Source organism: Quercus robur, chromosome 6, assembly GCF_932294415.1.
Source record: "Quercus robur chromosome 6, dhQueRobu3.1, whole genome shotgun sequence".
Lineage (NCBI taxonomy): Eukaryota > Viridiplantae > Streptophyta > Magnoliopsida > Fagales > Fagaceae > Quercus > Quercus robur.
Window position 1 is genome coordinate 50,392,243 of NC_065539.1, and position 26,488 is coordinate 50,418,730.

General features: G+C 34.0%; 1 protein-coding gene across 1 annotated transcript; it reads right to left on the bottom strand.

Moving 5' to 3' along the window:
• Nucleotides 1–602: 602 nt before the first annotated feature.
• LOC126689308 (L10-interacting MYB domain-containing protein-like) lies at nt 603–10,272 on the bottom strand. Its single transcript, XM_050384467.1, has 2 exons — nt 9,747–10,272; nt 603–1,287 (listed from the first exon to the last, which is right to left on the bottom strand). The coding sequence occupies exons 1-2, from the start codon at nt 10,056–10,058 to the stop codon at nt 1,252–1,254; spliced, it is 348 nt and encodes a 115-aa protein (XP_050240424.1). The 5' UTR covers nt 10,059–10,272; the 3' UTR covers nt 603–1,251.
• Between the last annotated feature and the right edge of the window lie 16,216 nt (nt 10,273–26,488).

The following is a 26,488-nucleotide window of genomic DNA, read 5'->3' on the forward strand; positions in this document are numbered from 1 at the left end:
ACTCATGGAGGATTCGGCCTTTTTTCACTTTTTCGCCTTTTTGTTGTTGCACTATTTTATGGCTAGCTTAACTGTGGCAGTAAGAACCACCATCACCATAGACCAATCAGCTCTTCTTGCTCTCAAAGCCCATATCACTGATGACCTTCACGAATTCTTGGCAACCAACTGGTCTACCTCTACTTCTGTTTGCAACTGGATTGGCATCACTTGACTTGCGGTGCCAAACACCTTAGAGTCACTGCCCTGAATTAATGCATATTTGTTTTTAAGTTTCTATTATTCGATATTTTATCTTTTCATTTGAAAATCATTCTTCTTACTTTTGGTGATGATGCAAAATAACTTATTAATTTTTTGCAAAAAATACTTTTTAATTGATAATAATGTACTCAATGTTTTTGTGACAACAATATTGATCATAATTAAGTAGGATTTTTGTTATATTTTTTTTTGTAAATTTTCTTCCAACATAAACAAATGTAACAAGTATGGAAACTAAAATCCTATAAAGGATATATGTATTTGGGACAAAATAGAATCTAGCTTTTCAAAAAGATGGAGAGTAGTGTAATTGTGTGAAAGCCATTCAAAAAGTGACTAATATATGTTGACAATCCAGCTTCATGGGCAGCCATTAAGTTCACCAAAAACAACAGTAAGAGCCGTTGCAGTCCAAATTAAAGAGGCTCACTACCCCGTTATACAAATCTATAACAACAACAAAACACAGTAATCTTCATCTAGACTTATACAAAGTTCCATGTCATCCACATTTTAATAAAATAATGCCCATCTAGCTCAATCATTGAACAATGTAATCTGCCCACATAGCAGCAGTTATCACATCACGATACTCCGACATTGCTCGTTGTGCCCGAGAATTAAAAGCTTCTTCAGTGCCCCCACTGCCTACGCGTGCAGCTCCTGCTATGTTTGCGTCTCCGTTACGCACAAATGATCCTTCCCACACATGAAACAGTTCATCTGCCCGATTATACATGCAAATAAAGTTGTGCAATGCACAACAAGCAGTCACAATCAGCCGTTGTCTAGAGATAGAGAAGGAGTGCATTCCCGTCAAAACAGGGAACCTCGCCTTCAAGACGCCAAAGCATCGTTCAATCACCATGCGTAATGAGGAATGCCTATAATTGAACAACTCTTGTGGGGTACTAGGCTGCCGGTTCGTACCCCGAAACTCTTGGGCATGGTAGCATGTGGACTTGTGTGAGGGGAGGAATGCATTGCCTATAGCGTACCCCGAGTCAACGAGGTAGTACGATCCTGCAATACGAGTGATAACCATTGCCAATTAGTCACTTAACATAACTATTCTTGCTAGTTCCTTACTACGGAAGTGTATCTATACATGTATGTATACGAACCATGCACTAAAGTTTTTTGATATCAGCTTAAATAATGAGTGACCATGCAGTGATTGACTATAACTTACTACTCCATGAAAGCAAATTTTATGAGTGACATTACAAACTTTGACACGACCTTTTATCCATGATATAGAGTGCTGAATGTGAATCACACAATTCATGTATTGAGTGAATTAGTTTCGATATAATAAAATTACGTAGCTACCAATCAAGTGCAGTGTATACAAGGTATTCTTTTTTTTTACACAAAGGACAAAATATGAAGTAGTTACAAACTCATTGACCTCAATTTGGATTTCTAAGTGAACTAACGTAAATATCTAAATTTACCCAAACCTATGAAAAGACATTCATGAATAAAATATGTGACATGAGATTTAAAAAAATATGACAAAACCACACAACCCACAAAGATTCACACCCTTTTTGAGAATTATCATAGACAAGAATTTTATCCTACTACTCCATAATCCCATTTTGAATAGTTTTTCACATCTGTACTATGCTACAAAATACTTTGGAAATGCGAAGTCAGATGCAGCAATGATCAAATCAAAAATCAAATGCGGAATTTTTTTTTCATTTTTTTTTTTTTGTTTACCTCTAGGCGGCCAAGGGAACTCATACTTGGCATGTCCAAGTGCATCCTGCATGACTCGTGAATCATTTGCACTCCCTTCCCATCCCGAATGCACATATGTAAACCACATGTCAAAGTTGCATGCACACATCACGTTTTGGGTGATATCACTCCGTCTATCTCTAAATGTGGTAGTCCTAGCGGATGGGGCAGAAGCACTTATATGCGTCCCATCGATAGCCCCCACACATTTCTGTTAAAAAAATAGGTAGCTGTAATTAATAAATTAAACTTATGTGCAATATAGTGTAAACAATATGAAGTTCACCAAAGTGAAGTTAGCTAGTACAAAAATGTATGTATCCAATTATTACAGGCTGAACAGTACTGTCCAACTACCTACATACGTAGCTAGAGATATTGGAACATTTTTAACAATTCATATAACCAATAGTCATGGTTGGACGTAGTACTTGCATTTGACATTGGAATTTTTCCAATGGTTTGCATACTCAAGGTTGTTTACATCAACTTTGATATGTTAACTTGTCTACTTTATTTAATATTTGTCAATCAACCTCAAATTAAAAAAACTAGAAATACTTCAGAACTCTTTCATAGGTCATCTTATTTTCTTTCTATTCTCTATTATAGATCTTTCACAATTGAATTTCATCACAAGGATAATTTAGCTAAGAACTATAAAAGGAAAAATCGAAGCATACCTCAAACCATGGATAATATTTTCCATTCCCTCGAAGTGAATGAGGGAGCTCAGCTGCATCAACGTCGGGCCGGATGATGATACATCCCAAAGCATGGATAGCACGCAAGGTACGCCGGAACCGCCTTTGAATGGTCTTGAGAGAATTTTGGAAGCGGTTGGCAGTTACCCGGTAGTCAGCGTTGTGTCCGACAATATATAGCACTGTCCCAACGGACTCCTCAACTGAAACCCAACCAGTGTCCTCCTCTAATAGGTGCAGCCGCTTCAACTCATTACACAAGTGTCTAAAAATGGCCTTGTCCATGCGGAATATGTCATAACACACTTGGGGATTTCCTTCTAGTACTTCAATCACATATGACCTCCCACTCAGGATACTAGTGCACCTAGGTCACTTCATGTAGTACTTTTGTACGTACTCTATACACAGCTGAACGTAGGCTGTGGCAATCTCGAGCTCCACCTCGCTATCGTACTCATCTAAATCGGACTCAGCCATGCCTGAATCACGATCTGAATCGGACTCAGCCATGCCTGAATCACGATCTGAATCGGGGTCGGCCATAACTGAATCACACCTGTGGGCAGCCATTAAGTTCACATCAGCCACTATAAAGAAGTACATATATATATATCGCTTTATGTATATATATCTATATTGCTCTATGTATAGAAACCTGCTTCTCAAGGGATTTTTTATGATAGATCCTACAATCACATGAACCTTGCAGCGGAAAAATTCATCTCACCATATAATCCAAACAATATTAAACCTTTACGACTTGAAGACAAATATGGTTTGTCAAACACAAGAAGACCTAATTTAAGGAATAGCAAAGAAATATTTGTAAGAGATTATTATGACATTGATAATTTTACATATTATCTTTGGTTTAGTTTTTTTAAAATTTTCAAAAATTTAAAATGATTTCGTTTAATATATTTTCAATTCAATGATATTATTATTATTATTATTAATATTATTATTATTATTGGCTTATACTCAAATACAACATATGAACAAAATAGTATTACCTTTTCAAAAAAGTAAATGGATTCCATTACTTTGTTATGGCTTAATTAGTTGAAGGAGCCTCCGCAGTAATTGACTACCATACATGGAATACTCTATGGATACAATTGACAAGTTACTATAGACAAGATTAAGTATGACTTCACCTGACTTCCTCCTTAACCTAGTAAAAAGCATAAGATGTAATGATTTTTTCTAATAATTTTTTTTTATCCTGAACATTGTTTAATAACAGAATGACGCAAAAGAAGGAATGTGTATATGATGATTTTTTATGTGTTCGGCATTGGGTAGCATTTAATAGGCCATGTATCTTGGGGAGGGATAAGAACTATGGCTATCATTTTAAAATCTTTATTTTTAAGTCAAGTACAAACGAGGATTTTGAGAGTAAGGCGGGACATTTCATTTTTTATTTTATTTTAATTTTTGATAAAATTTTATTTATTTTTTAATACTACGACTACACTTTTATTTAATTTATATTCTTAAATTGATACATTATTATTGATTGTCACCAAAACTTAATTTAATAATTTAATTTATCACTAATCAATTGTCCCTAAACTCAAGCATTTGAAAAATGATAAAATTTAATCATTAAATTAATTTAAAGAAGTGTTACGTTCATAACATTTTAATTATTTTTTGTTTATTAATAACAATTTACTATTTAATATATATTTATCATAGAAGATATATTTATTGTAAAAAGGTTATAAAAATATCGTTAACATAACATTTTTCTCCCATCTAACCAAAACAAACCGGAAAATATTCCATACAAAGTTACAAACAGTAACCACTAGTGTCCATTTCCATGTTTTTTATAAGTAGCAGCCAGACCGATGCAAAGCATGCAATAATAGCACTTCTGTCTCTTTTAGGAGCGTTCATGCATGTCCTCTCTCTCTCTCTCTCTCGCTGTTTTTGTTCTTTGTTTTTCAATAAATTCTTTTCACTTTTAATTAATATCCGTTTCAAATTTTTTGCAGCTAGAAATCATAATTAAGTAGTTACAATTTTTTTTTTAAAATAAATTATTTATATTCATTTCACTTGCTCGGATAGTCACACATCACACCAAATAATCCTTCACCTTACATTATTGTAGTCTTCCCCACGAGCACATGGACGGCTCCACTTGGAGCTCAGGGGTTCAAATGAACCTCCTGCTGGCCAATGTATATATATTGGTATATATTTGTCGACGTCCCTTTTTCAAAATTTTGAAGACCTTCATCATGGATTTTTTTTTTTTTAAACTCAACTAATGGATTTTTTTTTAAACCCAACTAAAATAAGTTTGAATATGATTCTATTAACAATATCCTAGCATTTTTAAACAAAAAAAAGAAAAAAGAAATTACAAACCAATTTGATTTAAAATTTGGGAAAAAAATTAATAAGTCTAATGAATTAATTGGAGATCAATAGATGAATGATTGCTTAACTGTATAAATTGAAAAATATATAGCTTTGGAGGATTGATAATAAAGAAATCATTTAAGCATTTTCGTGTATAAAACATCATAGAGAGCAATTGTAAAACTTTATGTATTTTTTTTTTGGTGATGTCTTTTATTTTTTACTAAATATTTTTTTTGATGTCAATATATTCAAGTTCTCTTTTATTTTAAATTTCGTATAATTTTTGTTTCTTATTAATCCCCTAAATAATAATCTTGGAACTGCCAATGCACTAACATTATACTTTTCATTCATATAAGACACGAAAGAATAGAGAACAAACTAAGTCCGAACTGTTAAAAATGCAAATGGTCACTATTCAAGAGTCAACTTTCAAAATGTTGCTAATAGTGTTGGAGCCAAAATTTTAGTATGAGGACAAGATAAAAAGCAAAATTGAGCAAAATCAGTTGTTAAGAAAAAAAAAAAAAGTTCTTCAACAGTATACGGTAAAAAAAATTAGAAATAAAACACATCCTCCTGTTAGCTACGTGGGATGGTGTACTATGAAGCCATAAGGTTTTGGTATGATGGGGCTCGTCCTGAGTGGTAGCCACTAGCCAGGCCAGTGGGGTAGATTAAGTAAATTTCTATCCACAGATTAATAAAAATAAAAACAAAGTCTGCATTTTGCAATATCTTTTATAATACAAAAAGAAATTAAATTTCTACCTTATTATTGGCATCAATAATTCAATATCAACTTATTTTCACCTGTTTCCCATATTATTGGCATCAATATTAACTTATTTCCTATCATAAGCGTGTGTTATACACACATATAAAATGATACAATCATGATTATATTCATGCATGTTTACATTCAAGCCTCACCTACGCACATACTTGTTAATAATACTCAATTCAGCCAATCAAAGAAGAGAAGGTGAATCTATGATAATATATCCATTCTTTAAATCTTGAGAGGTTGCCCAATGTAAAATGGTGAAAACTTAAAAGAAAAACAAAATGAGCTAAAGCTGATCAAACACCGACAAAGGAGTAGTGCAATCAGAGAACACAGCGTGGTTGGTGGTTCTTATTTAAGACCCATTCGAAGATCGAAGATAAAAAAAAAAAACAGAGACGACAAATCCAACTACAACTCAAACAACGTATGTGAAAAAAATAAATAAATAAATGAAGTTGCTCAGATAGATTGCGTGGCAAAGAATATATAGGACCCAATTTGGTGATGTGAGAAGAAACTATTGGTAGTAGATAAGGTTTGGTGGCATTTACAGTTTACATTACACTGTCATAATTTTTCATGTAGAAGTTAAAATTTAAAAGGAAAATTCAAGTGGGATCAGCCAAGACCAATATTTTTTCTTATTGAATTCTATTGATAATTGAGGTGTATATATATTGAGAACATGGTATGTTTAATACTCTATCAAATAATATAATGTTTTAAAAATACTTAAAAAAAAAAAAAAAAAAAAAAAAAACTATGCATAAATTTCAAGAAAGATACAGACAACCACATAAAATTGTGCATCCAAATCAATAACTTGTGTTTTATTTTATATAAAAAAAAATGAATTATGGTTCAGAATTAACAAAACTCCACAATTGCATACTTAGAAAAAACAGAAGTGTTAAAATACAGGGAGTGAACTATTGACTAAAAGTATAGCCAAAATGGAAAACAACCGTGTGTGCAGTTGGTGGATCTGTTTTGAACTCTTAAATTAAGCCTAAGAGCTAAGGTCCCCCACTTCAAATTCTCAGCTCAAAAAGGGAAAAACAAGAAGAGGCTAATGATCAGTAAACCTCTAAATCTAAAACTCCGATCGAATAGCAATGTCAATATCAGTAGGACACAATTTCATCTGTATAAGCAAATGAACCCATTCAACCTTTAGTAGCTCTTTCTTATTTTGTACATAGGATATTTGACCAGACTCACAGATTAAAAAACAGAGAGATAGAAGAGAATTTGTCCATGTTTTTCTTCTCTAGAACATGCTGAAGGCTGATTGTTCATAGTCATAGGTCAAAAAGGGAGACACAAATAGGGTCTAACAATGATCTTCAACATGGGAAATGTGAATAATTAGCACCATTAATCTGGTGCAGCCACGATATTCTATTAAATACCAAAATTTTTTTAAAAAAATCATGTTTAAATTTTGCTTCATTTCTATTTCACACAGCTCAAAAAGGATCATGTGAAAGGTGACTATTCAATATTTATGACAGTTCAACATATGAATATATTTCACAATTTAGTTGAGTATCTTAGTATATATCCAATGCACCGAGAGTTGTGAAAATTTTTTCCATGAAGAAATTAATTTCCACCACCGTCAAAGTATTCTCTAATCTCAAAATCTGCACGCAATCTTAGCTAAGGTCCCCCACGTCAAGGTTTGCATGAGTTATATGTCATTTCTCTACATTTCAGGAAATTTAAACTTTTGACTTCAAGATATAAATGTACTAATTTCATTCAAGTAATGTAAAGTGCTGAAAGTTTATTTACTTTTTTTCTTCTTAGAGGCAACAATTGGCTTCAGGGCACTTGACTGTTCTCCGGATTATTTGTCAAAGGCTGATCAAATTGTACCTAAAAAAATGGGAATAGATATAAGTACAGTAGTGAGTATCCCAATCCTGACAGCAAACTCATTAACAAAACAGATTGGTAAATACCATGACAGTCAGGTTGATATACTTTATTCACCCAGAAATGCATGCAAAGCAGAAGAAAGGAAAAGTTGAAGAAATTAGTGAACATCTGTGAACAGTGGTCTGACAGCGAAGAGGAAGAACACACTCTAACCTCTAATTAAGAAGTTGATATTTTTGCAACACAAACAAAAAACCAGCAGCAAGAAACAAAATTAATAAAGCTTACATAAAGCAGAAAAAGGGAGACTTAATCTAAAATTTTTGAACGAAGAAACTGATACTTCCAGCAAAATCAAATCATAATTAACAAAGAATGAAACAAAGATTTATAAAAAGGAATACCTGAAAGCTATATAGACCTGGATCAATTATAACAGACGTGGCTCTCTCATACCTGCAGATTTCATAGAAAGTACAATCCTTTTATTAGCCAAAGTTGTATACAAAATTTGCAGTAAATTCATGTGCTGCTTTGAAACTAATTCCACCAAAACTACAAATAACTAACAAAAGAGAAAGGATAAGCCAAATACTCATTCCAGCCAATGTCACTTGTATGCTCAATAAAATACTACATTGTTAAAATAGCTAACAACGTCTGAAGCAGATATGTGACACAAAAAAGAAATTCCCAAAATGGAATGCAGCAGCTTATGTATCAAATATATATATATATATATATATATGTCACCAAAGTTAGAAATTCATAGGAGACACGACAACCACAAAACATATTTCTTACATAAATACCATACATGTCCCAAGGAGGTTAACATAATAAAGGAAGGCATAATGCAAACATTGTTCATAGTATTAACATAATACAAACTTTGCGTATTCACATTAAACCAAACTAAGACTACTAATTAACTTCCTAGGCTGTCTACATGGCGCACATCATCAGTTAACTTCCTAGACTGTCAACCACAACCACCACTATTGCAATCCACCCCCAATAAACTCAATCCAAGCCCTTCTTCTATCAACCGTCATGGCCAAAAAAGCGGCTCTACTCTTGGCATTATGAAGCTCCTGCACGACCTTGCAATACGTGACATGATCGACATCGGTGTGCTGGTTCAGAAGAGTTACAGCTGCTGTAACTAACTCACTGGCAGCCCCCACAGCAGAGTCTCCAGTGTCGATGGACTTTTTCCCCCGACGGTTCCTCATGTCAGTAAAACCCCATATTGCCTCAGTCATGGATTCAAGGGAGTGCCCTTTCCTCCTTTTTCCACTTGAATGAGACGGTTCAGCTGGCCGCTTTTCAGCTTGCCTCCGGCTTTGGGCTTCACTCGGTGTGGGCAACTCCTCCACGTCATCCAAACTATCAATGCTGACATTGACATGTACCCCCTCAGATAGAAAGGCTGCATCAAGTTCTCTCTCTTCATCACTATTGGGAGCTGGTTGGGCAGATGACATTTGGAGGAAACTCGTGGCTGTGTTTGAATTGAAAAGAGTGCCCAACAGCTCATTGTGTCTCATCCCCTTTCTCTTGAACTCCTTGAATCTATGATTGACCTATTAACAACCATATATATTGGGTTAGATGTTTTTTTTATTTGTAAAACCCAATACAAAGTAGATGGCTAATTTATAATAATCGTATAACAGCACTCTTTATTCCAAATTGATGATAGCCAAAAAGGTTTTTTAGGAAATTGTAGACATTGAGTATAAAATAATATAAGTCAAAGATATAAGTCAGAATTTATAAGTCACATTAAACCCCATTAAACCCACAGTAAACCCCATATATAAGTCAGATTTTATTCCATTCCTAAAAGTATCATCATGGGAAAATGCTACAAAACAACTATTTAAAGCCACTATTATTAATACACTCATAAGCCAATAAACCTAATATTTTTGATATTTTTGATATTTAAGTCAGTAAGGACTTACCGCAAATGCAGCAGCCCAAGCATCGTCACTGGCCGTCACCGTATTTGAAATGGGGTCCCATCCCATTCCTGTACGTGCGATGAGCTGGGAGAAAGTGCTGTGTCTCTGTTTCAGTCGTTGATATTTTTGTGTAAGTTGTGCCTTGGTGTAACTTTTAGACGCACGCTTGTTAAACTCATTGACAACTGCTGTCCAAGTTCCAGACTTGAACTGGCCTTGGGGCATATTCCCTTTAGCATCCTCTTCTAACAAGATGTCAATAAAATGTCTCTCAACTGCTTCAGGCCACTTCTTATCCTCGGCATCATCCATCTAAATACATGTTGGTATACTTACATAGACTCGTAAAATGGTCTTCTATGATATGGAATTAAAATTTTTAACTTACTACTAGACCCAAGCAGCAGGCATATAAGAGAAAATTCACCCCATATAAAGGAAAAATACAAAGATACACATTCATACACATAAGTTTTAGCTCAACTTGTAGTGGCATTGTATATTTATGAAGGCATAAGAGCATATTACACAACAGATTAGCTATTTTAGCTTCAAGGTAAAATATATTGTCTCTTCAAGAGACAAGGTCCATGTTGGGACTTGTCTCTTGAAGAGACAAGATCTAAAAAATACTATTTCTTCAAATAAGTTTCAAATAACACTATTTAGTGAAATAATTTTAATTATTAAAGAAAGAAAAAAAAAAGTGTTAATGCAAACATAAATAAAAAGAAAACTTTTTAACTTGAGAAACAAAAAGTGTCTTGGTTATAACTTGTAAATATTATCTAGTCCAAGAGCTGATCTTATCTATAACGATTATATGTGTAACCACACTCATAGTTGTAGGCCACAATGTCATTACATGGAAAAATTACATAAAATACTGACTCTCTCTCTGTTGGACAAGTTCCAAATATTCATATTCCAAAGGGAGAGAGGTCATGAATTTAATTAATTAATTAATTAATTATAATTAAAATCTTAAAATTTTTGAAGAATTTAATTTTCACTAAACGATGTGAAAGGATGTGGCTGCCTTGGCAGCTTAACCTACTTCATGTTCTTCCAAGGCTCACCCATCTCATCAATCCCAGCTTCAGTGCTCATTCATCCAGTGTTGATGAGATGGGCTGGCCCCTTTGGGCTATTTTGTTGTAAATATCTTCTTCCCTTTTCCTTTTTTATTTTATTTTATTAATTTTTTTTATTCAGGAAAAAAGTAGATTGATTTCTAAGGTTTTCAAGATTATAAATTCTTATAACTTGGATATATGATATATCAACAATAAATTCATTATTGACCTGGCTATTTGTGGTTTTATTTACACACATACATTACATGTGCAATTGTGCAAAAAAGAAAAAGAAAAGAAATGCCAAAATAAATCATTTTCATAATATACAGATAAAAAACATTAAATTAGAATGAAACTGTGTTTCCTAGCCTTCCACCTAAGACTCCACAAGTAGAGATAAATGTGCTATCTACTTTTGGCTTTTTCCTTAACCTCCTTGTCCCTTTGTCTTAATATGAGAAGATAATACCAATTGTATGGTCACAGGGTTTGAGAAGAGAACAAAATGTGGTTTTGGAAGGATCTTTGAGAGTTTTCTTGCAATTCTCACACTCCTCCCACTAGGAAAGTGAAGATTAGGCTATTTGTTTGTCTTTGTTAAATATCTTTATCTTGACCTTATATATTTTTCACAAACTGAAGAATATAATTTCAACTCCAAAAAAATCTGTTTCGTATATAGTTTTCTTATACATTTGCTCAAAATCTCTATCCAATAAATCTTGATTCTTATTAATGTAAGTATACTACTACCCTCTAGGTTATATGATAAGCAAGATGCTTGTTTAATGATAAGAAACTCTATTTCGATTTAAATTTATATATTGAGGTTACTTCACTAATTCCAGTAGTTTTAAAAGCTCAGATTTGTGTTTTTAATTCTAACATGATACTATTAATTAGTTTGGACTTGGGAGTGACACACATCTATGCCAAGGGCACACTCATTTATTTAGCCCATGGTCAGATTGAGTTTTTGATTATTTGACAACAGTCTCTGAGTTATCCTTATAATTCTCTATGACATTATTGTTTCATTCTTTGAGTGCAGCCTTTGTAACTTTTCTTTTTATGGACACAGTATTAAGTTAATGTAGGGGAATCATTTACTTTTATTTTTCAAGCATCTTGCACTACATTTTTACATAGGGTTAATTTAGCAACCACATTGCTTCAAAATGAAACGGCCTTTTTAAAATTTAAATAAAAAAACAAGTATGATAGTCTTAGTATCTAACAAAAGTGGTGAGTGATCTGAAATTGTGATGGGTAGGGATGTGACTGTTGTCTGAAGTACATCATTCAGCCATTTATAATTAGTGAAGGCATGCCCCCAAAAACCCAATACACTAAAAAATCCCATCTAACAGAAGGTGCAGATCATGAACCCAATATCCATACAAACTCAGAAACAAAAATCCAACACAAGAACTCAATAACCCATAACAAGTAGATAAACCTAGACCCCAAAACAACCCATTGATCCTCTAAGAAACCTGTCAACAAACATCTTCTCAGCCAAGTCAGAATTAGTGAAGGCATGCCCCCAAAAACCCAATACACTAAAAAATCCCATCTAACAGAAGGTGCAGATCATGAACCCAATATCCATACAAACTCAGAAACAAAAATCCAACACAAGAACTCAATAACCCATAACAAATAGATAAACCCAGACCCCAAAACAACCCATTTATCCTCTAAGAAACCTTTCAACAAACATCTTCTCTACATGCATTCAATAGTCATCAACATATAATTAAAGAAAAGTCACAAAAAAATAAATAAAAACCCAAATTTTTGACAAACCCAAATCTAAAACAGACTGAGTATCAACGGTCTTAGTAGGAGGGTTTGGGTGCTTAGAAGATTAAAACAGAACAATCGAAGCATGATTCACTATATATTACACAGACGTACCGGTGAGGGAACACGGTCAGAAGAGGAAGCTGATGCTCTGTAATGCACTCGAGAGGTGGATGAGGAAGGGAGTGAGGCGTCCATCTGAAAGAATATATGGGATTAAAAGAAGCCCTAACATGAATTAATGTGAAATGATCTGTTGGGATGTGAAAGAAAGCTGAAACAAGTAATTAACAAAATTAAAAACCTTACCTGACCGACCCCTTCAGACTGTGTGAGTTGCCTTTTCCTTAGCAACAGAGCGTCATTGGTGAGGAATTAATTGGGAGAAAGGGAAAGCAAGTGATTCATAGGGGTTTCTTCCAAATGATGTGTGTGTGGGATTTTGACGCGTTGATGAAGCTACTGTTAGGAGTAATGGCGCCGGATCCGTGAGGGCTGAGGTGGAATGCCGCTGGGTTAGAGCAGTAATGGAGGTGGGTGAGAGGAGGAGTTCGGACTGTGAGTGTAGAGATGAGAGTAGAGAGGAGAGGAGAGATGAGATGAATTATTTGGGGCGTGAAGACTGATGGTGTGAAGACTGAAGAGATGAGAGTAGAGAGGAGAGGAGACAAACTTTAGAAAAAGCTTATCAGTGGGGTCCGGGTGCAGTGAAAATTGAATTTCATTTTTATTACGGTTGTGCCATCAGAAACGCAATTTCATTGTTTAAAATGTGGCCCGAGCATGTTTCAAAAAGTATGTTTCAAACAGAGGTTTTTAAGCAACTATTTTCAAACAACCCTATTTTAAACACTATCACCAAACATATTGTTTCAAATTTTGGACACTAGTGTTCAGTGTTTAAACACTGAACACTATGTTTTCAGTTGACAAACCAAACAGCCTCTTAGTCACTTAGGAGGTGTTTGGATTTGTTGTTTCCATAACACATAACTCAAAAATGGTGGGACCCATGACTAAGAAGTCCGTTTGGATTTTCATAACTCTGTTTCCAGTTTTTGTTTCCATCACTCAATTCTCTGATTTTTGAGTGATGAGTTATGGAATCTGAAAACACATTTTAGGTGTTTTCAATTTCCATAACTCAGTTTTCAATGGCATTTTCGTAATTAAAACAACATACTGGGTCTCACGGTCAGAGGTTAGCCGCAACTTTTGACCTTTCTCTCTCTCTCTCTCTGGGTTCGGTGATCTTCTTCTTCTTCTTTTTTTTCTTTTTCCTTTCACACTGGTGGGTTTTGGAGTTTAAGATCATAAACTTTATAATAAAAAAAAATGATTTTTTTTGCAAACATAGATCTGAATCAAAGACCTAGAAGTCTTCCAGATCTTAGAAAAACAAGAAATTCGCAATATTTGTGTACCAAGTCAAATCAGACTCACATTCTCATCTCTCACAATCCATAACCCAAGCAAGAAAAATAGAGAGAGAGAAGAGGCAGAGAAAAATAGATAAAAAGTTTCTTAGTGTGAAAATGTGTATAGAATAGTGGGTAAGTACTGAAATTTTGCAAAGGAATTTTTTTTTTTTTTTTTTTCACTGGGTTCAAGCTCCTTCCGCACCTCTGCCTCCATTGCCCTCTTCCTCTTTCACTGGGTTTTGGCCTTGGTTTAAGATTTGAGAATGGTCTACAGTAGAGCGAAGACCGAAAAGGACTTGTGGAGAGCTGGCAGAGCCATCTTAGCGCTATTGGACCAAACGGTGGTGTTGCTAGGATTGTCTTCATCAGCCAAAGAGGGTGGAGGGAGGTCTCCATACAACCCAATGTAGAAAAGACCAAAAAGAAAGAGATGAGAGAGAGAGTTATTAGGGGCTATGAGTGTGTCAAGCATGGGTCCCACAAACAGTGAAAAAATATTGAGTGATGATAAGTGGAGTGATGGTGCCAAACAGAGTTCGTGTAGAGTGATGGGATATTTTAAGTGATGAGTGATAAGTGACGAAAATTGAGTGAGGAGTGATAAGTGATGAAAAATAAAAATCCAAACAGGACCTTAATTATTGCCACCATGGTATTCCCGATGGGGGCTATACAGAGGAAGCATGTTGAAATTGCACTATTACTTGCCTTGAACACATTCACGTGAGAATTGATATATATTAGTCTTCCTAAAATAGGGTAAGAGAAAAAAATAGAAAAGAAAGCCCAGAAATGAAAAAACACCCCCACATTAGCTTCCCTATCCCATATTTGCTACAGTTGCTCCCTTGCACTGTTCATTCCCATTTCATTGCTTTATTATCTTTTGTATTTTGGTAACTGTGGTAAAGAAAAGTGTGCACTTTAAAAAGTGTGAGAAATAATTTTAAAATAATATATGATTTAGAATAGATTATTGATAAAGCCTTAAAATGTAAACTTGATATATATTTATGTGAGCGTTATCTCTTTATTACTATGCTTAATTTGTATAATTAAGCTATGATTTGCATTAGTTTCTATTATTTATCTTTACATAATTTCTTGAATAAGATGTCATTTATTATAATTTTCTACCTTTAGGAAATCATGTGAAAAAATGAGTTTACAAGAATTTGTGAGAGAATGGAGGCCAAACTAGAATTAAAAAGGAGCTAAAGGACCATGCTTAAATGTCTAAGGATGTGCAGTTAGAGTGTTTGGGTCGTTTACCATGTTTGGAAGCTTCAAGTAAGGAAATAAATCAAAGAGACAGAATCTGAAAAGGAAAAATCAGATTTAAACACTGATCAGTATTTTGGACGTATCTTTCTCCTTAAAAATCCAATTGACTCAAGGCTAGATATTAAATATCTATAAATTTCCAGTTTTGAGTTTTCGAAATTCACAATTTTTGAAGGCCGATATTAACTCACAAGTTGCTACTATAAATTTGGACGAAAATTAAATGGTAAAAATTTTATTTTTCTTTGGACACTTTTACGTTAGGCTTTTGAAGAGAGGTTGTGGAGAACGAGTTTGGCAAAGAAAAAACTTGTATTTTCTTTTCTCTTATGGCAACCTAAACTCTTTGCTAGGGTTAAGGGTTATGTTTCTTCTAAACGGTATGAATATTCAATGTGATTCTTTCTAAAATTTTAGACAACGACATATTTGATTGTTCAATTAGATTTCTTTAGATGTATTAGTTTTTCCATGCTTTCAATAAGTTCAATCATATTTTTCTTATTGTTTAGATGAATTTCTAATAGTTTCAAATAGAAATCATGTTTTAAAGTGAAAGAGTTTTTTGAAAACTATTCTAACCACATTATTAATCTAGGTTATCATGCATTCTTGAATTGTCTCAGTTCAACTAAGTCGTAGGCTTTTAATTGTTTAAGAACAATCAATTATGAATTTTTTTTTTTTTTAGATCACAAAGAATTTCATATCGATATAGGGAAACACGCTGATGCCTTGGTAATTAAAATATTGATTTAAAGCAGCTGTTATTTAATTGTTAACAATCACCAAGCAAAAAAAAAAAAAAAAACATTACTTTTGTTATTCATCCAAATTGTTGTTTGATTACATTGTCTTTGAATTTACATTGCTTCTTGTGGTTCAACCTTAATTCTTCAAGAATTATATTGCTATGATCTCTTGCACTTGAGAGTAAGCAAGCAATTTTGGCGTCGCTACCGAGGAGCTACTGCGTACGTATTTAGAGGGATTTTTTTTTTGAAGCAAAGCATAATTGGTAGAAATTCTTCTATTGGTAACTTCATTCCATTTTCCTTTTTTTCTTTTTTTTTTTTTCTTTTTTTCTTTTTTTAATTTGATTTGATTTGATTGTGCATTCACTGTTGCATGAGCATTTGGGTTAAAAACCAGAGAGGTAGATTAAAAATTTTTGAAACTTACTTTGGTAATATTTTTGACACACCTTCACCTTCTTCATCAATCATGGGTGATGAAACACATAATAATCATGATGAGAATAGAAGAACCATGTATGAACTGTTGCATCCCACACAAAATTCTTTTCCTTCACGCATCATGTTTCCACCTAATGCACCACATGTAGAAGTGAAACAAAGTTTATTTGCAATATGTCCTAACTTTAAGGGACAAGAAAATGAAAATTCTTATGTCCATATTAGAGTTTTTGAAAAGGTAATTAGTAGTTTCTATGCACAAAATGTTATTGAGACTGCTAAGTTACATTTCTTTCCTTTTTCTCTTAAGGATAAGGCAAGAAGTTGGCTTTACACCTTAAAACCTAGGTCTATAGGTAATTGGGGGGAAATGGCTCAAGAGTTTTTTAAGAAACATTTCCCTCCCCCACAAAGTCCAATAAGTAAAAAGAATGATATCTAGTTTTGTCCAAGGAGAAAATGAAACCTTATACCAAGCTTGGGAAAGGTACAAAGATCTTTTCAATTTCTGCCCAACTCATGGGTATGAAGATTGGAGGTTGGTTAGCTATTTTCATGAAGGACTTACACATAGGGATTGATAGTTTGTTCAACTCTCATGTGGAGAGGACTTTTTACAAAAAGAACCCAAAGAAGCAATGGATTATCTCGATGAGATAGCTGAAAACTCTAACACATAGACTAGATCTACCCGTATGGACTCCACTAATAGGACTAGAATCAACACTAGCACTTCTAGTGGAAGTGTTTTTAAGTTGAGGGAAGATGATAACATGAGTGCCAAAATCAATAATTGATGTGGGTGTTTTGAAAAGTAGTTAGCTAAAATAGAAAAAATAAAATTTTATCCAAAAATAGTGAGAAAAAATTTAGGGATTCTATTGCAATGCTATGCAGGTTCAGACTCCCAATGTCTCTCATTGGCCCTAGTGCCATCGATCATTTCATTAACTATTTGTAGTTTGACTGATTACATTTGACTATTTGTAGTTTGACTGATTACATGCTTGAGGAAAACGCATGCATCTAATAACACAGTAATTCTTTTCATAAATGAATAAATAAACAAGTTTTGTATTGCTGATATGTACACAATGCTTTATCCTATATATATAAATAAAGAGGTTAATGATATAGAATACAAACAAGAACTAATATTAATAAAATATATGAAAAATTATTATTAGGACATAATGTTGCGGAGAAAACATCTTGGGGAGACTCTAGATGAGTGGTTAATAGAATATGTAAGAACACTACTTAACCTTAAAGTTTAAACTAATGAATTTAGGTTCAACCATATGATATTAACTACTCATTTTTCTCATAAGCAAATCAATTTATTACAAAAGCGTTGAGTTTTATCAAAAGCCAGTAAAGAGCCACCATAGGCGGTGGGCAGTCAAAAGAAGAAAAGTCCATGGGTTGAGAAGCACCCATTTTAGCCAAAGTATTAGCACTTTGATATGATTCACCTTTTATTTTTCTAATAAATTGAGAAAAGTTTATTCAGAAAATTGAGATACTTTACAAAAGATCTGGCATAATATTAGAAACACGGGCCAAAATGTGCATTTGTCCATTTCGCCAAAATTTTCCAGCAAAATACTCAATGTCTGAAACTATTTAGGAAAATGCCTCTGTTTCAATTTAAAACTCGATTTTTAGACAATCGAGTTATAAGGAAATGAAACTTAAAAAAAAATAATAATAATAATAAAAATTGTTGTTTGGCTCAGAAAATCATTAATGTTTCTTTAAATTTCAAAGAATTATATCAAAATAATATTTATTTTCAGAAAAAAAAAAAAAAAAAAAAAAAAAAAAAAAAAAAAAAGACAAATGAGAAAATATTTTTAATTCTTTTAGGCGATTTGGGCAAAGAAAAAAAAGTTAATAATCAATCAATATCAATCATTAATTGCTAAAAATGGAAAGAAATTGGAAGATTCAATTTTGAAGGAGGCCATTTCCTTGTTAACTATGCAAAAATTCAAAAATTATTGTTTATATTTAAATAAGTGGAAACAGTTTTCGGTTCTATTGGTCTTATTTTTGTTTGATTACATAAAAATGTTTTTTGTAACTTGCATTTTTCTGATAACGCTTTCCATATTACTTGATCTCCAAAATAAATGGAGTGTTTGTTTCTTTTTGGGAAGAAAAGTGAGGGAGTTGGGTTAATTAGACCTATTTAGTGTAAATTTAGTTTCTAGTTTCTACTTCTTTGATCATTCTCATGGTCTTTTCGGCCATCGTGTCGCGTGGGCTTGTTAACTGCCTGATATTATTAGCTTGAAAGAATAAAAACTCTTCCAGCAATTTATGGGTCAGGCCCATTTGATGCGATTGACCCCCAAGATATCTAACTTGAGGGTGCTCTAAGCCGAAGGTTTGTTCTCCGAGCTAGGCCTGGTGAATCATTAGGTTCTGAGACAAAATTTCCTGGCCTGATTAGTGATTAGTGAGTACTATAAACTTCAGCTGAATCTGTTGCATTTTGTAGAACGCCAAAAATATTCCAAATAAGCTTTAGACAAAGCCCCTTTTTGACCCATAGATTTTTTTTTTTTTTTTTTAGAGATAATTACTATATACTGCTAATTTCATAGTTTGAAATATTTCCCTCCTAAATTTCCAAGCATTTAGTGCATGAGAAGATACTAATTCAACTACAAAGCTCCCTGCTTAAATTAGAAAATTTCAATGGTTTACACTGTTACTCAGCCTGACACAATAGGCCAGAAAAATTAAAATTTCATATTTGGGCTCATAAAGTTGTTAAAGGCCCAATTACTCAAGGCTTGAAGATGGTTTTATCTCCTGCTGGCTGCTACCACAAAAGGATGACATGTCGGGTAAATACATGAGAATACTTTGAATAGTTAGCCGAGTCAAGACCACTTGCTAGACAAAGAATGAAACAAGATAGATACAAAATCCTAGAGCCCAAACTTGTATTTCGTGAAGCTTTTATTTGGGCTTGAGCCGAAGATTAGTTTCAACATTTGGTCCAATCCTACATGAAAACCCAAGTGAAAAAGTCTGGCAAGATATGTTATTGACATACCAGATTTTTTAGTGTAGATGGAGGATGTTTTATCACAAATTTCTCATGTACTTCAGGTTGATTTAGCCGGTTTATCTTAATAAAGTCCTAATGTTCACTCTTAAAAAAAAAAAAAAAAAAAAGGCAATAAAAGGGTTTTTTCTTTTTTTTTTTAAATCATTGATTTTGATCTCCATTGGAGGACTTGCAAATGGTTTGGACTTCTTCAGCAGCAACAGTTAGGCCGAACAGAGCTTGGCAGCCACCACCTAAGTATTGGTACAAGATCAACGTCAATGGGGTGATCATACTTAACGAGCACAGTCTCGTCATTATCAAAATGCAAGGAAGAATCATGAGAAGCATGAAGACAACTTGACAGAATCAGGAACAAGGAAAGCTGCAGAATTGAAGAAAGAAGAAAAAGCAACAGTAGCTTAAGGGACTAAACTGTGTGTAGCTTTGTATTTGTATTTATCAATTGAGTAGTTAGTTATGACACGTGAGAAAGGTTGTTAAATTGTAGTTTCACACATGTGAGATTAGTTAGTTTTTCACCTTAGCAGTTAGTTTTTTCTCTGTTTTGGCTTCTCTGATTGTAGATAAGTGGTACAGTTTCTAATTAATTCAATTGAGAAACTTTTCCCTCAGTTTTCTAATATGGTATCAGAGCAAATTCCCAAATTTTTCTAGAGTTTTACACTTTCTCTCAATTTTCTTGAGAAAACTCTCTTTTGAGAAAAATCTTCTTCTTGCCAACAATGGCTTCCGCTACAACTACAAATGGTTCTACAACAGAGAATGCACCTTCTTCTTTTTCATAGGACTCACCAATGGATGATCTCTTGTTCTTGCACCATGCAGAAAGTCTAAGCACAGTTCTTGTTACATAGCCCTTGATTGGTGGAGAAAATTACTCAACATGGACTCGAACTGTGAGGAAAGCTTTGCTTACCAAGAATAAATTGGGATTCATTGATGGTACTCTTACTCTCTCATCACCATTGGTGTCTTCTCCTTCAACTGTGCAAGCATGGTTCGGGTGTGACAACATGGTTGGCACTTGGTTAACCAATTCAGTCTCACCCAAATTTCAAGCAAGCATCATCTATGAAGACATTGCTTTAGAGATCTAGAATGATTTGAGGAATTTTTTTGCTCAAACCAATGGACCAAGAGTCTTCAATCTTCAAAAGGAGATTGCTGAGCTTCATCAAGGTGAGGTGTCTATAACTGATTTCTTTACTCAATTGAAGGTACTTTGGGATTAGTTACAAAATTTTAGTCCTTTCCCTTCATGCACTTGTGGAAAATGTGTATGCAACATAAATAAAAGGCTTAATGATTTATAAGCCAGAGAGTCAATAATGATGGGATTAAATGAATCTTTCTCACAAGTTAGGACTCAAGTTTTGCTTATAGATCCAATTCCATCCCTTAGCAAGGTTTATTCTTTGTTAATTCAAGAGGAAACACAAAGATAAGTCATAAATCCATCTATTGTTAAGGTTGATTCCACTGCTCTAATTGCTAAAATGACAAGTGTTAATGCAAATCTTGGTGCCAATCTTGTTGGTAATGGTCTTGGTGGCAAGAGTAAGGACAAACCAACTCGTACTCATTGTGGTAAAACTAGTCACACAGCAAACAAGTGTTGTAGGTTGCATGGTTTCCCACCTAGCTTCAAATTCAAGAATAAGACTGCAATGGCTCATCAAGTTTCAGTCTCTCAACCACAAGAATTGATGGCAAACACAAGCACTAGTAGCTCAATGTTTACTTCTGAACAATGTCAACAACTCCTAGCTTTGTTTGCTCATTGCTCTCCACTTGTTTCTGTAGTGCAAGGAAAGGAAGTACCCTTGACAAATGTAATGTCTTCTTCTACCACTGCTATGTCAGGTATCAATCTTTCTCATTCTGTTTTCTTTGCAAAAGTAGTGAACAGAAGGACTTTTAGTTCTGATACTTAGGTCATTGATACTGGTGCTACTGACCACATTGTATGTTCAGTGAGTTTATTGTCTTCCATAACTGCTATTGCTAATACCATAGTTGAACAACCTAACGGGGAAACTGCTTCAGTGACACACATTGGAACCATTGTTTTGTCTTCTTCCCTTACTCTCAATAATGTTCTATGTATGCCATCTTTCACATTTAATCTACTTCCTGTTAGTACTATTACTAAAACACAACCATGTTGCCTTGTTTTCTTTCTACCTTTTGTTTTGTTTAGGACCTTGCCTCTCGGAGAACGATTGGAGTGGGTCAACAATTTGATGGATTATACCTGTTACAATCTAGTAGTCTTCAACAGACCTCTTCAACTGCTCTAGCTATATTTCTGGCCAGTCACAAACTCAGTACAACTTTCAATTCATTTTCAGCTACAACTACTTCCCATAGTACACTTTCATCTCTTTGGCACTTTAGATTAAGTCACCCCTTAGATTATGGGTTGCAAGCTTTGTCTCATGTTTTTCCTTTCTTACAAAATTCTTGTAATAATACTTGTGGTATCTGTCCTTTGGCTAAATAGAAACGTTTGCCTTTTCCTTTTAATAATCACATAAGCAATTATGCTTTTGATCTTCTTCATATGGATGTTTGGGGACCTTATTCTACATCTACCTTGGATGCTTGCAAATACTTTTTCACTGTTGTTGATGATGCCACTAGAGCAACTTGGGTTTACTTGATGAAAACTAAATTGTTGTTCAATCTCTTATCATTTCTTTTCATACTATGATTGTTACTAAATTTAATGTCAAAATAAAGCAAATCAGAACTGACAATGCTTTAGAGTTCAACATGCCTAATTTCTTTAGTTTTGATGGTATTATACACCAACAAAGTTATGTGTATACTCCACAACAAAATTCTGTTATAGAAAGAAAGCATTAGCACCTCCTTTCTATTGCCAAGGCTTTGCAATTTCAATCCAATTTCCCTATTCAGTTTTGGGGGGAATGTGTCTTAATTGCTGCCTATTTGATTAATAGGTTACCTTTTCCCTTATTAGATAATAAGACTCCTTTTGAACTTTTGTTTCATAAACCACCTTCTTATGATCATTTAAGAGTGTTTGGTTGTGAATGCTTTACTTCTACCATTGTTGCAACTAGGAATGAGTTTGATCTTAGGTCCATAAGGTGTGTGTTCTTTGGTTATCCTTTTAATGTCAAGGGGTATAAGGTTTTTGACTTAGGGTTTGTTTGGAAACCATTTATTTTACTGAAATTGAAAACTTATTGCTGAAAGTACTATAGATAAAGATAAAAGTTAGTTGAAATAATACGGTGAGGCCTATGAATAGTACCAAAAAGTGCAGTGGGACCCATGAATAATAGAAAAATAAGTTAAATAGTAAAATAATTTATAATTTTCATCCAAATCCAAACGCACACTTAAACTCTCATTTTGTTTTCATTTCAAGGCATGTTATCTTCCATGAATCAGTTTTTCCTTATAAGACTTTTGTCTCTATTAGTATTGATTCTCCTCTTCCTTTTGATGATGTTCCTTCTCTCTCTACATCTCATTCCTCTCTTCCTACTTCTGTTTCTTCTAATTTGGATGACACTATTCTTTAAGTTCATCATGAGCTTGATGATGATTTTTTGCATGATGTTCCTGCTGAACCTCCTAAGCCCCTACTGATCCTATTCCTCTTAGATAGTCCACTAGAGTTCACAAAAAGACCTTCAAATCTTCAGGATTACCATTGTAACATGGTTACTTCCACTCCCACTACTAATGTTCTTCAATCAGGTACTTCTCACCCCTTGTCTTCTCATCTTTTATATCAGTCCCTTTCTTCTTCCTTTAAGACCTTTTGTTGTTCTATCTCTTCTATTGTTGAACCCTCACATTATTATCAAGCAATTACTAACCCAAAATGGCAGGAAGCTATGACTGCTGAAATGGCAGCTTTAGAAGCCAACAACACCTGGACCTTGATAACATGTGAACAATGCATTTCTTCATGGGGATTTGACTAAAGAGGTCTATATGGCTCTTCCACTAGGGTTTCATAGCCAGGGGGAGTAGGTTTGTAGATTGAACAAGTCTCTTTATGGACTTAAGCAAGCTTCTAGACAATGGTTTGCCAAGTTCTCCACTACCTTGATTCAAGATTTGGGGTTTGTCCAATCCAAAGCTGATTACTCTCTATTCACTAGACAGAAAGATCAGTCTTTCTTGATCATATTGGTTTATGTAGATGATGTTCTAGTGGCTAGTAACAACAAAGATGAAATTGAAGAATTCAAGTTGCTGTTGGATCAAAGGTTCAAAAATAAGGATTTGGGAGACTTGAGATATTTTCTTGGGCTTGAAGTTGCTAGATCAAATCAAGGAATAACCATATGTCAAAGGAAGTATGTTCTTGAGGTGTTAAATGATTCAGGATACTTAGGGTATAAGCTAGCGAAGACACCAATGGAGCAAAACATCAAATTAAGTAAGTATGAGGGAGAGGAACTTAAGGATCCAAGTTTGTATAGAAGGATGATTGAAAGATTGTTGTATTTGACCATTACTAGGCTAGACATTACCTATGCAGTTCATAGGTTGAGCCAATACATGGCTAAGCCTAGGAAACCTCACTTAGATGTTGTGTATAGGATACTGCAATATCTAAAGAATGAGCCAGGAAAAGGAATTCTATTTTCATCAAAATGATAGTTACATGTGAAGGGGTTTGCAGATTTTGATTAGGCTGCATGCCCTAATACAAGAAGATCAGTGTGGTTATAGTATATTCATTGGTGACTCACTAGTTTCATGGAAATCAAAAAAGCATTGCACAGTGTCTAAGTCTTCAGTAGAGGCAGAATATAGGGCTATGGCTATGGCTACATGTGAGATAGTTTGGCTGTTATACTTTCTAAAAGACATTGCAGTTCAACAAAATAGAGAAGCTTTGTTGTTCTATGATAGTTAGGCTGCCTTACATATTGGATCAAATCCAGTATTTCATGAAAGGACCAAGCATATTGAGATTGATTGTCATGTAGTAAGGGATAAGGTGCTTGAAAAGGTCATCAAGGTAATTCATGTTAGAACACATTGTCAACTTGCTGATTTACTGACCAAGGCACTCAGTTTCAATCAATTTTCAAGTTTGGTTTGTAAAATGGGGATGATCAATATTCATTCCGCAGTTTCCCTTTAGGGGGGGGGGGTATCAAAATGCAAGGAAGAATCATGAGAAGCATGAAGACAACTTGACAGAATTAGCAACAAGGAAAGCTACAGAATTGAAGAAAGAAGGATAGGCAACAAAAAAACAACAATAGCTTAAGGGACTAAACTATGTGTAGCTTTGTATTTGTATTTATCAGTTGAGTAGTTAGTTATGACACATGAGAAAGGTTGTTAAAGTGTAGTTTCACACGTGTAAGGTTATTAAGTTAGTTTTTCACCTTAGCAATTAGTTTTCTTCTCTATTTTGGCTTCTCTGATTGTATATAAGTGGTACAGTTTCTGATTAATTCAATTGAGAAAGTTTTCCCTCAGTTTTTTGATAGTAATGGCGTCATTGTCTCAACAAATTCCCCTTCTTGGTACAATGGTAAAGGTTGAAGCACTAGCAGCAAGGAAACCTTTCGAAATTGCCCATGACTGTGGTCTTGACAGAGTGATCCTTGAGGGAGATTGCAAGGTTCTCATGAAAACTCTACAAAGCGGCTCCAAGTCCCTGGCACAGTTTGGAAAAATAGCAAAGGATGTAAACTTTTTTGCTTCTTTTTTCTGAGATGTAAGTTTCTCTTAAATATGTAGAAATTGTAACTCTGTTTCTCATTCGTTTGCAAGAAGAGCAATCCAATCATCTCAATTATTAGTTTCGATGGAGGATGTTCCTCTAGGTGTTGAACATGTCCTAAGGGCTGATTTAAGAAGCCTTCTTAAATAATAAATCTTGACCTTTTTCTCAAAAAAAAAAAAAAAAAACCTACCTCGTATAATTTTAGTGAACTCATAAATTTTGAGTCAAATCTTATAGCTAAATTACAAATTACACTCTCTAACTTTGTCAGAAAGAATTCTAAAGCCTTCCTTTGTGGTTACCTTGGAGTTACTTGTAGCTAGAAGAGCAATGCAATTTATGCAAGAGAATGATCTCCATTAGTCCATCTTTGAAGACAATTCTGAGATCGTTATAAATTCTCTACAGCATGGTGATATGTTTTAATTCACCCTTCTTTTGGCCATTTAGTAAAAGATATTTTGTCTTATGTTAGCTTTTTTCAAAACTTTTCCTTCTCTCATACCATTAAGCAAGGCAATGCAGTAGAACATACTTTAGCTTGGAAAGCAAGATTTTCTTTTCTGTTGTTAATTGGAATAAAGTATATTCCTCTTGACAGAAATAATGTTGTGCTTACTGATTTACTAGTTATTCAATGATACCTTGATTCTAAATTTTAAATAAATTAAAAAACCTTTGACCGAAATTCAAATTGTTATTTAACGTAATCTTAATTACTACTTTCATTAAAGTATTTTTGATGTTTTAAAAATAAAAATAAATCAACATATATATAGTTTGATATTAACAATTACTAGATAAATTGTTAATTACTTTACTGATTGCCAGTCTATTTTCCGATACTTTCTAAGCTTTAATTCTTAAATCCTTTTCCTCTTCCAAAAAAAAAAAAAAAATCTTAAATCCTTCCAAGCTTTTTAACACCAAGGCTTTTGAAGCTGCAAGGCCGCCTTTGGATGTCATGTCAATCATGTCATGTAGTCAAAATTTGGGAAAACGGAGGTGTCATCAGTTTCATCAAAAGATCGAGCACCGGTGCAAACTACTGCTCCTAATCCATGCACTTACACACCATAAATGAAGAAAAACGGAGCTTTAGGCATTTGGTTTGGTCTTGTGGTGAGTTGCTAT

Bases quoted from the DNA above. Each gene is read 5' to 3' on its own strand.
- LOC126689308 (XM_050384467.1), bottom strand. From the start codon at position 10,058: ATGGATGATGCCGAGGATAAGAAGTGGCCTGAAGCAGTTGAGAGACAT. The intron at 1,288-9,746 runs GTAAGTCCTTAC...CTCGTATTGCAG, and splicing joins CTTGGGCTGCTGCATTTGCG to GATCGTACTACCTCGTTGAC.